This window comes from Lissotriton vulgaris, chromosome 1_1, assembly GCF_964263255.1.
Source record: "Lissotriton vulgaris chromosome 1_1, aLisVul1.2, whole genome shotgun sequence".
NCBI classification, from domain to species: Eukaryota; Metazoa; Chordata; class Amphibia; order Caudata; family Salamandridae; genus Lissotriton; species Lissotriton vulgaris.
Genome location: NC_141685.1, coordinates 2,115,167,276 through 2,115,183,785, shown reverse-complemented (window position 1 = coordinate 2,115,183,785; position 16,510 = coordinate 2,115,167,276). Strand labels below are relative to the sequence as shown.

Here is a 16,510-nt window from a genome sequence, read left to right as displayed (position 1 = left end):
TCGTGAAAGGCTAGGTAAGCTTTTAAACACAAAGGACACACTGGAGCGGGGAGGGGCTGCAGAGGGAAAAACAAAGAAAAGAGTGAGTAGAGTGAAAAAGGTGAAAGAAGGGCAAAGTAAGGAAGGAGACAGAAATAGATGGAAAGAGAAAAAGAGGGCACAAAAGGAAAGATGCAAGAGAGGCAGAGACAGAACAGCAGAAGAGCCCTCCCACTGGACCACCAGGGATGAGGCGCATGCAGGAGCCTTCAGGTGGAGGAGGGCCTCAAGCACCCTGCAACAGTGAGCTCAGGGGCTCGGGGGCAGCACTTAGTGGTGGAGCTTTGTGGGGGGAGAGCAGTCACGCTGACCAGGTCAGTGGTCTTACTCTTATTGCTGCACAGCGGCTGCCAATAAGTAGGGTTCAGGGGGAGAGAGGGTCAGCTGGGAGGCGGGAAGGACACACTGGAGGGGGAGGGGTCGCGGGACCAACATCGGCTTGGGGAAAATGAGGGAAAAACTAAGGAAAGAGTGAGTAGTGAAAAAAGAGAAAAGTGACAGAAGGGCAAACGAAGGAAAGAGAAAGAAAGAGGAGGAGAGGAAAGAGTGCACAAAAGGAAAGAGGCAAGAGAGGCAGAGACAGAGCAGCAGAAGAGCAGAGTTCTCTCCCACTGGATCACCAGAGATGAGGCGCAGACAGGAGGCTGCGGTTGTAGGAGGGCCTCAAACACCCTAGAGCAGTGAGCCCAGGTGGTCTTGGCCCTAGGTGATATCCCCTCACCCAGCAGGGAGACTAGCAAGCCTTGGCCACCGGTCCTGGTCACAGGCAGAAGTCTTGTAGAGCTTCCCCATCTCACATCACCGGTCCGGCTTGTTGTCAGTTGACAATTGTTGGGGTCTCAAACTCCCCTGCTTATAGTTTCTAGACACCAAATGTGATTTAGGGTCTAAGTCTTTGAAGTTTTATTCTGGGGGTATTCTGCTTCCTTTGATGTGTCCACTCCTCTGCTTTCTCTTCGTCAGAAAAGCAGTCTGTCACAACAGGAGGGCCTCTAAAGCTGATAGTCCCACAACACAGGCCAGGAGAGTGACTAGAGCTCACACCTGGATGTCACCCATTGTGATATGTGCATCAAAATGTTACCCTCAGGTCCCAGCCCTATTAGTTATGATTATCTCAGTCCCATCTCCTTCTCGACAAGTGTTGAGGCCCGTTTTTGTGACCTCTCACTGAATCAAAGAGCAATTTTTGAAGTGTACAGGGGAAGCCTGGCTTTTCCCTCTGCAGTGTTTGTCACACCAGCTTACAGGAATGCAGCACTAAACAAATATGAGGGGATTTCGCCATCTCGTCTTAATATTTCACCATGCAGCCCTCGGTCTCCCAACATGAAACCCAGAGCCCACCATGCATTGTACCATTCACAGGCACACATACACCCAGTGCAGGTGTACCGCATTCCTGCACTTCACAGCACTGTAAGCTCCCTGTACAGTACTACTCACAGGAACACTTGCACCCAGCATATACATTTACTGTGTGCGTACTGCACAGCACTGCATCCTTCATGTATTGTGCCGCTCAAGAGCACACACGTACCCAGCACATGCATTCATCATGCAAGCACTGTAGAGCTCTACATCCTTCATGTATTGTACCATTCACAGGCACACATACATCAAGCAGATGCATTCAACATGCATGCACTTTACAGCACTACATCCTTCATGTATTGTACCATTCATAGCCATGCATACACCCAGCACTTGCATCCAACATGCCTTCACTGAGCAGCTTTTCATTATCCTTGTATTGTATCCTATGTAGGTACACTTACACCCTATGCAGATACACCACTTATGCTCTATGCAGTACTTCACATGAAACCAATGTAGGTGAAGGGATAAGTTAAGCGCATAGCAGCAGAACATGAAATAGGTGAACCTGTAGGCCTCACTCCAGTGACACAGGTTTAAGGACTTGTTCACTCCTATTCATGACCGCACGGTTCTTGCCACCACTGGCTCATGCTGCTTGAATCCTGATGAAGGTAGTATCCTTCCACCACTATGAGGGAAGCGTTTTGGGACCTCTCCCGGTCCAACAAGACCACAATCCTTGAGACAGGCCTATGCCATGGTGCACATGCGTAATCAGTGTTTGCATATGGCAACAAAAGGTCTGCATTGGGAATCCAGTCATCAGTACAGTTGGGCACTCAGGGTAGGGGCGCATGTCCATTACCATGAAGAGGACTTTTTCGCCCCAACATAAACCTTTTGAGAAACAAGTGTACATCATCATCCCCATACATTTTCACCAAAAGTATCACAATCCCTTCTTCAAACAACTAAACTCAGTATAATTTATATAATTACTGAATATTAACTATTTCACACCCCATATATTCTTAGATATCATCTAAGTCATTGGTCGGTGGGTTTGCTCCCATTCCTTTAATGGTTCCATAAATCCATACTTGTCAACACATGATATCCTAAGTCCTGGCCCTCACAAATGTAGCATCTATCTGACCTTCATTGATACTGTGCTATGAGCACTGTGCATTGCATGCAGGTACAAGGACACTATGCTTTTGTAAAATGGTGACTGCACATTTGCCTAGTGGTCTATGCTTTGAGATAATGGGAACTCATCTGTTTGACACTGCGAACATTGTTCAAGGCTTCTTGCTCCATTATTTGAGCAGTTTGTTTGACATGTGATTTCCACATACTCCTTTTTTTGTTCTAAAGTCATATAATCTACTTTATTGTTATGTGTTATTCTTACGATAATGTGGATTTCTTTTTTGTCCTTTTTTTGGTTTATATTGTCAGCCTACTCTTCTAAGAACTTCAAGGTAGCCATATTATAAACTTTGTCCGTTTTAAATGCGTTGTCAAATAAGTGTTGCAATGTACACTATTGAGATTTGATTCTTCTAATGAAGTATTATTTTCCTTTATTTAGGAACAGTATGAGCAAGAGGATTTTCTTATTAAGCCTAATGACAACCTTGTAGTTTGTGGCAGAGCAGAAAAAGATTCATGCAGTCTTGAAATTCATGGTGAGTTCGAAGTTATCATTGCTAGAGCAGTTTTTAAAGGCTCAGTGAGGCGAATGAGCGTAATTTCTTTCAGCAGTTCTTTGCTCTTGCTTTCTGCCTTCTTTGACTGCCTCAAAACACAGGTTATAATGTAATATTGACACCAAATGTATGTAATGCTGTTATTTATTAGACAGAAACTTTCAAATGGTAGCTTCTATGGTCTGATTCTAGCTTCCTTTTTAGGTTTCACCTAAGACTGCACATGGTGTTAAGAGACATATTTTCAGCCTACAGTTGCTAAAAAGCGGCACATTGTTACTATTGTTTGGCTTTATTAGCTCTCTAATTTGCTTGCTTCTTATTCATACATTTTCAAAGGCATACCTTCCTCTTCTTGTGTTTATCAATCTCCTAGAGCATGGATGTATTACTCATGTCCTTTCACTGCTCATTTGTCAGCTGGGTCTCACAGTCCCTCCTGTCCACCCTCTGTTTTCAGCGTCCTGAGCCCAACCCCTTCCACCCTACCCTCCATTGTCAGATTTCTGTCCCATCCCCTTCCATCCACCCTCAATTGTCAGCCCTTGTCGACTACAGTTTGCAGCCTTGGAAGAAACCAAATTCCCAAAAAGTGACTAAGTCCTATGGTAGAAATCTTCACTGGGTAAAGATGGCAAAAGTATCCGGCCCGCAAGGAACTTTCCTTGGCTTCCAAAAGTCTACAACTTCACTGGGATTTTCCCCGATGGCTATCCAGTGTCGTGGAACCCAGCCTTGCTCCATTGAGGATTTTTGACTTCCATTCTAGAGCCTAAGTAAGAAGGTAAATCTTCCAACTGGGGGCAAACCTGGTTTCTGTATCTGACCTGTGCTGTGTTGTGTTCAGCTTTAATGTGCGCCTTACTACTGGTTAAACGCAAACAGATGACAGTGGTTGGCGCTTTTTGGCACAATTTTGTTTTAAAAACCTATGAAAAAAGTTGTATCTCCGGTTCGCCTTATAGTTTGCTTTTTTGTCATTTTGATGTAATTTGGTTCATTAAAATATTTTTATTGTGCTGTGTTTTCAGCTTTCTAAACGTTTTGGCACTTCTGAATGCTGTACACGTTTTCTTAAGTTAAGCCTGTCTGTTCTATATTAGCCACCAAATATTGATGTCAGGTTTAAATTACTAAAAACTTTTCCAGACCAAATAAGTGCCATTATTACTAGTGGTGGATTACCTTTCACCCCAACGAATCCACTTTTCTCATGATCCTGATTTGCACCAGGTTCTCAGCGGCACCGCAGCAGTTTGCGGCCTTTAAGGAGGCCATGCTGTGCATATTTGGCATGCATATGAATTCCTCTGGCATGTCTTCGAGCTCCATGGATACACAGGCTCTCCCAGTCAGATTACTGTGGTCAGATCTGTCTGTAGTGCTGTCTGAACCCCTTCAACCCAGCACGGGGGTGCAGCACTTACTCCTGGTCCAAGATCTGTGACTGTGACTTCATCGATGCTGGTGGAGAAACCTGTATCGGATCCGATGTTTGATCCCAAATTGGCATCTACTTGACACCAACTAATGCTGCTACAGCACAGCTCGTTCTCATACAGCTCGAGTTTAATTCTGTATTACCACTACAGCAGAGGCCTCTTCAAATGCTCCACTAACTTTTTCCTCTGGCTCTTCGCACCACTCTGAGATGATGACATGGAGATTATGTACTCCCCTTCTATGATGATAACACTGTTTACATCAACTTAAAGAAAGCCAGTGGGCTTGCTACTTCTCCTGGTACTGGCGTGGGCCCCCTAGGGAAGATGGTGCTTCCTTTGTTGTTGTATTTTAAACGATCAGCTGAGGTTCCTGGACCTACAGCTGACTTCAGTTGAATTCAAGAAAAATGTTCTTACTGAGGTTTTGCAACCTATGCCAACCTCATCTGAGCCCTTGCTTCCGTTCATTGAAGACCTTACTGATGCCTTAATGGGCACTTAACCCAAACTCTGGTAGTTGCCACTGGTGAATAGGTTGGTAACCAGATGCCATAGGTCGGCTCCTGGCAATTCTGCTTTCCTTTCTCAGCATCCTGATCCGTAGAGTATGGTGGTCCAGGATTCCACCAGCAAGATGAATCCCAATTCTTTTCCTGCAAACCCTGCCCCCTAACTCCCTCCCGACGAGGAGGCAAATAAATTAAATCATTCCAGTTCTCCTCCGCCACCCTAGCATAGAGATCAGTCAATGTTGTTTGTCCCTCTGGGACATGGCCAGCAAGAACTTAGAGCCTTCTTGGCTCAAACCATTCAAGATTGTCTGGATGTGGGCAAATATGTTATTCATACTGGTCTAATTACTGATTGCCTGGGACAGGTGGCTGACACCAGTTTAGTGCTCAGTCACCATGCGTTGATGCAATTCACAGGTTACTCAGGACATGTACACACATCCCTATGGATATGCCTGTTGATGGCTCATGTCTGTTAAGCAGCAAAGCTGATTCGGTTTAGGGCGGTTTAAGGAAAAGAGGGCTCTCTAGGTCATTTTACCCTTGCCAGACTGTTTCCTGATGAGTCCAGGAAATTCCAATACTATTCCAGTGGACTGATGTACAGGCAGTGTCAGTCTCCATAGTCCCATCTGTAGTCCACCCAGCCCGTTTGTGACCGAGGACATGGTCCTGGTAGACAGCGCACAGTTCTTTCAGGGAATCAGTCCTCCCAGTCCCCCTCCCCTGTGGCAGCAGCCTCCAAGCTACATCAGCTTGTGTTTTGTAGTGCACAACCACCCTGTAGGAGGCTGATTCAAGTACGTTTTTCCAGGGTGGGGATCCATCACATCAGTCATATGGGTCCTCCAGATCGTTCAGCATGGTTATGGCCTACTGTTTCTTCGATTTTGCCTTTAGAATGTATAGTGTTAGTGGTTGTATTCTATTCGCAATTATTTTTGTTAACATTTTCACGTCGAAATTTATTAGGGATAAGGGCCTGTAGGAGTCACACAGTTGAGGATATTTACCTGGCTTCAGGAGTGCTATTAGGAGGGCCTAGTTCAGTGTGGTCGGTAATGCGCCATCCTCATATGCTTCTTAAAGCATTTCTGCGAATTGTGGTACCAGTATATCCCGGTATCCTTTGTAGAATTCTCCCGGGAGTCCATCAAGTCCAGAAGCTTTATTATTGGGTAGGGGGTTAAATGCATCTATTAGTTCGAGGCATGTGGGCTGCTGAATTCATATCTGTGCATAGATCGCTGCCTAGTGTTGGGTCCGGATGATTGCACATTGTTGTCCTGGAAGAGTCTTCGAAGTATCACGAGATAGGTGGCTCCTCCCCTGGACTACAGTGCGCATGGGCATTGACTCCATCCTCAGATTGTTTTTTTCCGCCATTGGGTTCGGATGTCTTTAATTCCCTCTTGTCGGAATCGATAAAAAAACTTTCTTGAGACCAAAAGGTCTTTAGTCTATACGTCGGTATTGTCTTGCGTTCGGCTTTATTACTTCTAGCTCGGCTCTGAGCCGGTTTCTGTACTTCCGCGTGCTCTCGGCGCGGAAGGCCTAGTTGACGCTCTTGACTTATCGACCATCCATCATGGACCGAAGTCCATTCAAGAGATGTCTGGTCTGTAATTCGAAGTACCCCCACCTCGATGTCCACCCGGTGTGCAACCAGTGTCTGTCGCCGGACCACGATGAGGCCAAGTGTATGGCCTGTTCACGCTTCCGGTCCATGAAGACACTTAAGCTTCGACGAGCTACGCGCCTGGAGGCCCAGCAATCTGCTCCGGTGCCTACGGACATTTTCGATGCTGGGGATGTCGAGGAAGAATATATATCCAGGACGTCTCAGAATCAAACCCCGCGTCGGACGTCGAAGAAGACTACGACGCTGATGCTGAGGTGTTCGAAAGCGAAGAAGTTGTCGAGGAGGTAGGAGACGACGACTGTGCCCTTGGGGCCATGGAGGATAGCTCGGATGAGGAGCTTCCTCAAACTGACTCTGGGGCCGTGCCTATTGATAAGGCCCAGGTCGAGGGATCGCCTTCGGGCCTTACCCAAGACCTCGATATGGGTTCCACGGCCCCGCCTTCGGGCCCGGCCACGGACATTGTTACCGAGCCACTCCCTGGCAAAACGAAACCGAAAGTGAAACCTACGGTCTCAACGCCAGAAACTGCGCAGGTGCAAGTATCGAAACCGAAAGAGCGCATCGCTTTGGTCGGATCGAAAACTTCTGAGGCTTCGGCACCGAAGAAGCCGAAGATGGCTGTCGAGCCGAAAGGCCAAGTCAAGGGCGTCGAGACTAAGTCTGCCGCGCCGAAGACTAAAGTAAAGGTGGTCGATACTGGCGCGTTGGCGCCGAGGACGGTCGACGCCGGCAAGGGCCTTGTCGAGCCGAAGAAGGCTGTCGACGAACCGAAGAAAACGCTCGGTGACCCAAAGAAGCGACTCGATGACCCGAAGGTCCTCTCTGCCCCGCGTCCGCACGACAAGGCCAAGGCCGCTGCGCCTCGTGAGTCGACAACGAAAGCGGCCTCGAAGGACTCGACTCCGAAAGTGGCCTCGAAGGACTCCGCTGAACCGGCGCGTCCATCCGCCTCGTTCACCAAAAAGGTGACGGACTCCCTGCAGCGCATAAAGGACCCTCCGCCTGCAAAGCCTGTGGAGAAACCAGTTAAGGCGTCCACGCCGATCCTCTTTACGTTGCCGCCTAAGACGGCGCCGAAGGCTTTCGCTCCCAAGGCAGTGACCGGCGTGCCCGAAAAAGTCTCCTCGGCGCCGAAGGCCTCGTCGGTGGTCCACGGCCCGCGGCCTCGACGTCCTTCGGGGGATGAGCGTCAGGAACACTTCATCGACGCCGAAACGGGCAGGCTTTCCCCCCTGAAGCGGAAAATAACCCCAGAACCCCAACTGGAGTCTTACAAGATCCCTCTCAAGAAGAAGAAGGACTCTGCTTGCTCTCCGGTCTTGGTGGAACCCCTTTCACCACAGACTCATGATGTGTCGCCAACTTACTCCGATGTGGACGCTGGTGAGGGTGATGAGGAGGATGAATACAGTTATCCAGTCTATACAGACCCTGAGGATACAACTGAGCCCTGGGCAGCTGGTGGTGACCCTGGGGATCCTCATTCAGGACAAGACCCTCGACTTTTTTCTGCAAAGACTTCACCAACAGAAGACTCTGCTGCTTTCAATGCCCTCATTGAAAGGGCTGCTAACAATCACAATGTCCAGCTGCATGCTGACCCTGTGGATGTGGATTTCCTCTTTGACACTTTTTCAGTATCAGAAAAGACTGCAAAAACTCTGCCTATGCTAAAAGGTGTTTTAAAGCATGCTGCTGAGATCTTTAAAGAACCTACCAGAACAAGGGTGATAAACCCTAGGATTGACAAAAAGTACAAGTCGGCGCCTACTGATCCTACCTACATTAAAGGACAGTTGCCTCTGGACTCCCTTGTCGTCTCGAATGCCCAGAAGAGGGCTAATTCTCAGACTACGGTTGATGCTCCTCCCCCAGACAAAGAATCCAAGGTTTTTGAGGCTTCGGGGAAGAGGGTTGCAGCACAGGCAGCCAATATATGGCGCATCTCTAACACACAGGCGCTTCTAGCGCGCTATGACAGGGTGCACTATGATACACTAGAGAACCTGTTGCAACACCTGCCTGATCAATACAAAGAAGGGGCAGAGATGCTGATTCAAGAGGGGAAGCTGATCTCTAATGCTTCCATTAAGTGCGCTCTGGACACAGCCGATACCGCTGCCAGAGCTATAAAAACCAGTGTTATGCTTCGGAGACATGCCTGGCTGAGAATCTCTGGATTTAAGCCAGAAATCCAAACCACCATCCTCAACCAAACGGTTAACCCAGATCACCTGTTTGGCCCAGAAGTTGACACCACCCTAGAGAAAATAAAAAAGGACACTGACACTGCTAAATCCATGGGTGCCTTACAGTCCCAGCAGTTTCGGGGTGGGTCCTTTCGTCGCTCCAGCACTAGAGGCGTCTCAAGGGGTCAGCTTTCACAATCCATGCAATACTACAAGGGCAACACCCAGACTACTTATGCCAACAAGAGTCGAGGTGGATATCGTGGCAACAGCTCCAAGGGCAGAGGACGTGGCAACAACAGCTCCAGGTCCTCTACCACCAGGAAACAGTGACGCCCTGTCACTGACCCCCCAACCACACAACACCGGTCGGGGGGAGACTCCAGCAGTTCCTGCCCGTCTGGAAGTCCATCACCACAGACAGGTGGGTCAGAAAGCTTATCCAATACGGTTACTGTCTGGAGTTAACATCCACTCCGCCCAACAAGCCCCCAAGGCACCGTCCTATGTCGGACGAGCACTTGCACTTATGTTATGTTAATGGGTGACTTATATAGAGCACGGCTACTCCTAGGAGTGTCCCGGCGCTTTCTGACCCATTACTGAAAAAAGGAGATGAAAAAACAGAAACATAACAGATTACTGATTGTAAAGCCAAGTTTTCAAGGCCTTTCTAAAGGCAAACAGGTTGGGAGTGCGACGAAGATCAGCGGGAAGGGAGTTCCATAGTTTGGGGGCAAGATGTTTAAAGGAACGTCCACCTATCCTGACTTTCCTAATGGGAGGCACCGTTGCCAGGCCAAGACTTTCAGAACGGAGAGATCTGGTGGGTTTGTAGAGAGAGAGCCGTTTCTGAATGTACGAGGCCCCTACCAAATGGAGTGCCTTATGGGCCAATGTAAGAGCTTTGAATGTAATTCGCTTCTTGATAGGAAGCCAGTGAAGGGAGGAAAGCAACTCAGATGATCTAGCTTGCCGGGGTAGGCCAAAAATAGCCCTTGCCGCAGAATTTTGTCCTACCTCGAGTTTATGCAGGAGGTAATCCGGCAAACCCAGGTAGAGGACGTTTGAATAATCAAGCCTGGAACAAATCAGAGCCTGTACTGTCAACTTCCTGTGGGCTAAAGAGAGCAGAGGAAGGAATTTACGCATCATTTTTAGCAGACCAAAACAGGTGCCCGTGAGACCTGTGATCTGTGTTTTCAACGCAAGGGTGTTATCGATTTTGACACCAAGGTTTTTAGCAACCACAGAGGAAGAGGAAGGGGGGGACATGCAAACCGGCCACCATTCCTGCCAAGGCGGGTCTGCCTGACAGCCGAAGAAGAGCACCTCAGATTTATCAGGGTTGCACTTGAGGCTGCTTCGCTGAAACCAGTCGAAGACAGCCCCAAGGCAACCACGGATGCTCTCCCCGTCGAACTCCATGCCCTTCTTGCAGGTGAAGAGGAGCTGGGTGTCGTCAGCGTATGATATGATCTGGGCACCCATGGACTCCGCCAGTACCGCCAATGGAGTCATGAAGATGTTAAAAAGGGTCGGGCTCAGCACCGACCCTTGTGGGACTCCGACATCCATAGGCGGCACCTCGGCGGAGTACGGAGCGGCCCAGACCCGCTAGGTAGGATCTCAGCCAGCTCAACACCGTCCCTCTGAGACCAATCTCGTGAAGTCTTCTCAAGAAGGCCTCATGAGGGACGGTGTCGAAGGCCGCCGACAGATCCAACATCACCAGCATTGCTCTTCCACCTGCGTCGAGAACTTCCTTAATGGCTTCATTAACTTCCAAAAGAGCGGTCTCAGTGCTCTAGTTGGAGCGGAAGCCAGATTGGGTAGAATGGAGTAACCCATGGTCTTCAAGGAAGGAAGAAAGCACAGAATGAACGTGCTTCTCGACGATCTTAGCCAAACTGGGCAGGAGAGATATGGGCCTGTAGTTAGCATGTATCTCTGGATCAAGTCCTGGTTTTTTAGAAGGGGAACGACCATTGTCTTCTTCCAGGCTGGCGGAACAGTGCCGCTAGACAAAGATAGGTTCAAAACAGGGGAAATTAAGGAATTCAGAGTCTTGGCATTCCTAGCTAAAAAGCTCGCCGGGCACGGGTCAAGCGGAGAGCCTGATTTGATCCTGAGTAAAAGATCCAGAGAATTAGATTCCAATAAAGGTGGAAACTCCGATAGAATGGGGCAGGAATCAGGTGGAAAAGATGTCAGATTGGAATCAATCAGGGATACATTTGGGGCAGCTGGTGGAAAAGATTCTTGAATCAATTTGAATTTGGTATTGAAGAAAATGGCCAGCTCCTTTACCCAAGGTTCGGAAAACTTATGCTGGACTATTTGGGAGAGATAAACTCTTATTGCAGCAGGAGGTCACCGTCATGCTGCAAAAAGGGGCGATAGAGCTCGTGCCTATGCAAGAAAGAGGCACAGGGGTATACTCCCTGTACTTCTTAATTCCAAAGAAGGACGGGTCCCTCAGGCCCATCCTGGACCTCAGGCCACTCAAATGCTACATCCTGTCGGAGCACTTCCATATGCTGACCCTGCAGCAGGTGCTCACGTTGCTCAGGCAGGGGGATTTTCTCACAACTTTAGACTTAAAGGATGCGTACTTTCACATTCCACTGCACCCTTCACACAGGAAATACCTCAGGTTCACCATCCAAAACCAGCACTACCAGTTCAAGGTTTTGCCTTTCTGTGTCACCACGGCACCCAGGGTGTTCACAAAGTGCCTGGCGACGGTGGCGGCGCATCTCAGGAGACGGAACATCCACGCCTACCCATATCTGGACGACTGGCTCATCCAAGGGAAGTCAGCCCAGCAGTGTGCCGCCCACATGTCCCACACCATTCACCTCCTGCAAGATCTGGGATTCTCACTGAATTACCCAAAGTCCCACCTCCAGCCCGCCCACGTACGACAGTATCTGGGTGCGACCATAAACACTCTGGCGGCCACAGCACAGCCGAATTCAGTGAGAGTCAGCAGCATTCAATCGCTGATACAAAAATTCAGACCTCAACACTCTCTTCCAGCAAGAGTGTTCATGCAGTTGATAGGCATGATGGCCTCCCGCATTTCCATAGTCCCGCACGCGAGGCTACATATGCGTCCGCTTCAGGAGTGTTTAGCACGTCAGTGGACTCAGGCTCACGGGCAGTTGAAAGACCTAGTGTTGGTGAGCGGTCGGGCATACAACTCTCTGCATTGGTGGAATCCACGAAACCTTTGCAAGGGCCGACCGTTCCAAGAGCCTGTGCCACAGATCATCCTGACGACGGGCGCTTCTCTCCAGGGATGGGGAGCTCATATACTCCATTACACTGTGCAGGGACTATGGACGCAACAGCAGAGGAAGATGCACATCAATGTTCTAGAACTGATGGCGATCTTCATGGCACTAAAAGCCTTCAAAGTACATCTGTGCAACAAGGTCGTGTTGATCCGGACGGACAATATGACGGCAATGTACTACATTCAGAAGCAGGGAGGGACACACTCTCCGCAACTGTCTCATCTGGCTCAGAGCATGTGGAAGTGGGCCATTCAGAGGAACATCTTCCTCATGGCAGAACACCTCCCGGGCAAGGACAATCAGATGGCGGACCTGCTCAGCAGGCACAGCCACCAAATGCACGAGTGGGAGATACATCCATCGGTACTCCAACCGTACTTTCAAAGGTGGGGTCATCCAGAGATCGACCTCTTCGCCACAAGGGAGAACGCAAAATGCCAAAGCTTCGCCGCCATGTCCCCACACCCACAGTCGCAGGGCAATGCGATATGGATGAACTGGTCAGGCAAATTGGCTTTTCCCCCAGCACCCTTGATACCGCTGGTGGCACGCAAGCTCAGGCAGCACTCAATGACTCTCATCCTGGTTGCTCCAACGTGGGCTCGCCAACCATGGTACACCACGTTTCTGGAACTATCCGTGGTACCGCATCAGAGGCTCCGTCTCACACCCCGCCTTCTGACGCAGAGCCATGGCGACATTCAGCATCCAGATCCGCAACAGCTCAACCTGGCGATATGGCTCCTGAAGTCCTAGAGTTTGGCTACCTGCACTTGCCTTCCGACTGTATGGACATCATTCGGGAGGCGAGGAAGCTCACCACCAGAGCATGCTATGCGGCAAAATGGAAGCGGGTTGTCATTTATTGTGCAGACCACAACATTAACCCGCTAGATGCTTCTATTCAGAATATCATCTGTTACCTTTTCCATCTGTACAAATGTAATCTGGCCTATACTTCCATTCGCATACATCTATCTGCAAAGGCCGCTTATCTCCAGAATAGGCAGCACCTCTCCCTCTTCAGGGTGCCTGCCATTAAGGCTTTTCTGGAGGGAATCAAACGAGTCATTCCTCCGCGGACTCCACCAGCTCCGGAGTGGAACCTCAATGTGGTCCTCACACGGCTGATGGGTCCTCCCTTTGAGCCACTGCACTCCTGTGAAATTCAGTTCTTAACGTGGAAAGTGGCTTTTCTCATAGCAATTACATCGCTACGGAGGGTTAGTGAATTACAAGCCCTAACTATCCAAGAGCCATTTATTCAAATTCATCCTAACAGGGTGGTGCTTCGCACTAACCCTAAATTTCTACCCAAAGTTGTGTCTCAATTCCATATCAACCAGACTATTGAATTGCCTGTTTTCTTCCAAAATCCTGAGTCATTGGCGGAGAGAATGCTCCACACCCTTGACGTCAAGAGGGCCCTGATGTATTACATCGATAGGACCAAGGATTTTAGGAAGACTAAGCAACTCTTTGTCGCCTTTGCACCGCACCACAAAGGTAACCCTATTTCCAAGGCTGGTATTGCTAGGTGGATCGTTAAATGTATCCAGATCTGCTATCTGAAAGCAAAACGTACTCTCACTATTCCGCCAAGGGCCCACTCCACCAGAAAGTTGGGGGCCTCTATGGCATTCCTTGGAAACATTCCTTTGGAAGACAAATGTAGAGCAGCCACATGGTCTACCACGCACACATTTACAAAGCATTATTGTGTTGTTGTGCACTCCAAACAGCAGGCAGCTGTAGGGCAGGCTGTTCTCAAAACACTTTTCCAAACTGCTGCAGCTGGCACGGGCGGCTGCCGCTAATGGAGGGACTGCTATGTATTCTATGCACAGATATGAATTCAGCAGCCCACATGCCTCGAACCGAATATGCTACTTACCAGTATGCATCTGTCCTTGGCATGAAGGGCTGCTGACATTCTTATTGCCCGCCCTCCTCCCTAGCGCCTGTAGCAGCTGCAGAATTCACATATACTTCTAGCATGGTCATCATTCACTAAGTTTCACTCCATCTTGGCCACAATGGCTAAAAACAATCTGAGGATGGAGTCGATGCCCATGCGCACTGTAGTCCAGGGGAGGAGCCACCTATCTCGTGATACTTCGAAGACTCTTCCAGGACAACAATGTGCAATCATCCGGACCCAACACTAGGCGGTGATCTATGCACAGATATGAATGTCACCAGCCCTACATGCCAAGAACAGATGCATACTGGTAAGTAGCATATTCGTTTCCTCCTTAGAAATAGGGAGGCAAAAGTATTTTCTATGAATGTCAGATAACCATGCCAGCTTGATGTCATTCAGATATTCCCATATATCCAGAGTGGAGGCCGATACCTGGGCCATATACAATTGGGTATAATAGTTAGTGAAGCATTTCAGTAGGGTCGGTGTGTCGTAAACTGGGTCAGTCTGTGCGTCTTGGATCTGTGTGATAAATGTCGTGGCATGTGTGGGTCTGATTTTATACGATAGAGCCCTGCGAGGTCTGCCCCCCTCCCCGTAGTTCCGAGCTATGTACTTGCATGAGATGTATTTAATCTCATCCTCAGCAAATTCGTTATACTTATCAATGTGTTTCCTAATGTCGGCCAATATCGTGTCACATGGAGTGTCTTCAAATTTGCGTTCCAATTCGATAATGTCAGTCTCATTTTTCTCTAGCTGTTGCTGTATATCTCTCAGTATGCCTGCATGTGCACTTATACAGTTTCCCCTTCTGGCGACTTTGAATGCTTCCCAGAGGGTCCTTGTACTCTGGACAGAGCCAGTGTTTTGCTCGAAGAAGGTTAGTATGGCTTGGCGCAGCCCCTCTCGGAGTACCTGGTCTTGTAATGCCGTCTGTCTCAGTCTCCATGTAAATTGTCTTGGGGTGTGCATCGGTATTTCTAATTTGATTTGGACCGGTGCATGGTCAGACAATGTCTTAGGCAGGTGTACTACCTCAGTAGTCCATATACATACATCTTGTGTTACTAACCAGTAATCTAGTCTGGACCACGTAAGATGTGTTGACGAGAAACACGTCCCCTCTCTCCTGTCTGGGTGTCGCTGTCTTTTTATGTCCACTAAGTTCCAGTTTACCATCCCTTCTTGTATAACTTTAGCTGAGTGTTTACCACATCTATCTAGTCCTGTTGATCTATCCACTGCGGGGTCTAAACAAGTATTGAAATCACCTCCCCCGAGTATAGTACTTGGCTGGAGATCACTTAGTTGTGCCCAAATTCTAGCATAAAAAGAGGGGTCATCAGTGTTTGGGCCGTATACATTTACTATGGTAAACACTGTGCCCCTGTAATTTCCTTGCAATATCACAAAACGCCCCTGGTCATCCCATACGGATTTAATTAGTGTGAATGTCACTGTGCGCTTCACCCATATTAAGACGCCTCTAGCGTAGGATGAGTAGGAGGATGTCAGTTTGACGGAGGCCCATTTTGCTCCAATTTGTTTTTCCCTAGAGTGTGTGAGATGTGTTTCCTGTAGGCAAGCCACATCTATCTTGTGCCTGTACAAGAATGCTAGCACCTTGCGTATTTTCTGTGGGTTGTGCAGGCCTCTCACGTTCCATGAGAGGAGTGTCAGTGGTCTGTGTTGTTTTAGAGTGTCATCTATTGTGTATGGAGCCATCTCCCGTCACGTGTATGTTTCTATTGTGTCTGTTAGTGTCAGTCTCGAGTATTCCTGCCGTCAAGCTGCTGGTCAGAGCTTTCTGTTTACCCAATGCCCCCCTCCCACTCCACTACCTCAAAACTAGTGGAGACATCCCATTCAACGATAATTTACATATCCCCTCAGAAAATCAAAGGAAAGAAAAATACAACAATTGATGCGGTTCACGTGCAGGGGTCAGAGCTGCTCACCGTTTGCTTGTGACCTAGGCCACATGGGTCTGCGCCCACCCATTCACAGCATCACTTCAACAATTAACATTGATATCCCACAGTGTGTACGGAACCATGTGGGTAGCGACGGACATCGGCCCAATTCAAACAACGCACAATGCCCTCATCACATAACATATCACATAACCAGTGTAATATGATTAGGCTGTGGGGTTTTAGGCTTAAACCTATAATAACTGATAAAACCCCACTGAAAGAGAAATAGTCCTCACCAGTGAAAACATATAAGCACTGAAAAACACCTGCACAACCACAAACTAAATGCCATTCAAAGAAAGGAAAAAGAGAGTGAAAGAGTAATTTGTTTGTTCTTCCTGAAGGGGCCAATACAATGTAACTTTGTTATACAAGCTAACAGTAAGTAAGACTGGGCTAATATTATTCTGCTTGAATTTTGATGTTTAGGGATGCCACTAACA

At 48.4% G+C, this 16,510-nt stretch overlaps 1 protein-coding gene across 1 annotated transcript in view; it reads left to right on the top strand.

The window, feature by feature from the left end:
* The window catches only part of PWP1 (PWP1 homolog, endonuclein), a 327,492-nt gene that overhangs the window by 101,532 nt on the left and 209,450 nt on the right, over positions 1-16,510 (top strand). The window contains exon 5 of the mRNA XM_086921581.1: positions 2,954-3,050. Coding sequence (XP_086777707.1) covers positions 2,954-3,050 — 97 coding nt within the window. The remainder of the gene's footprint in view (positions 1-2,953; positions 3,051-16,510) is intronic.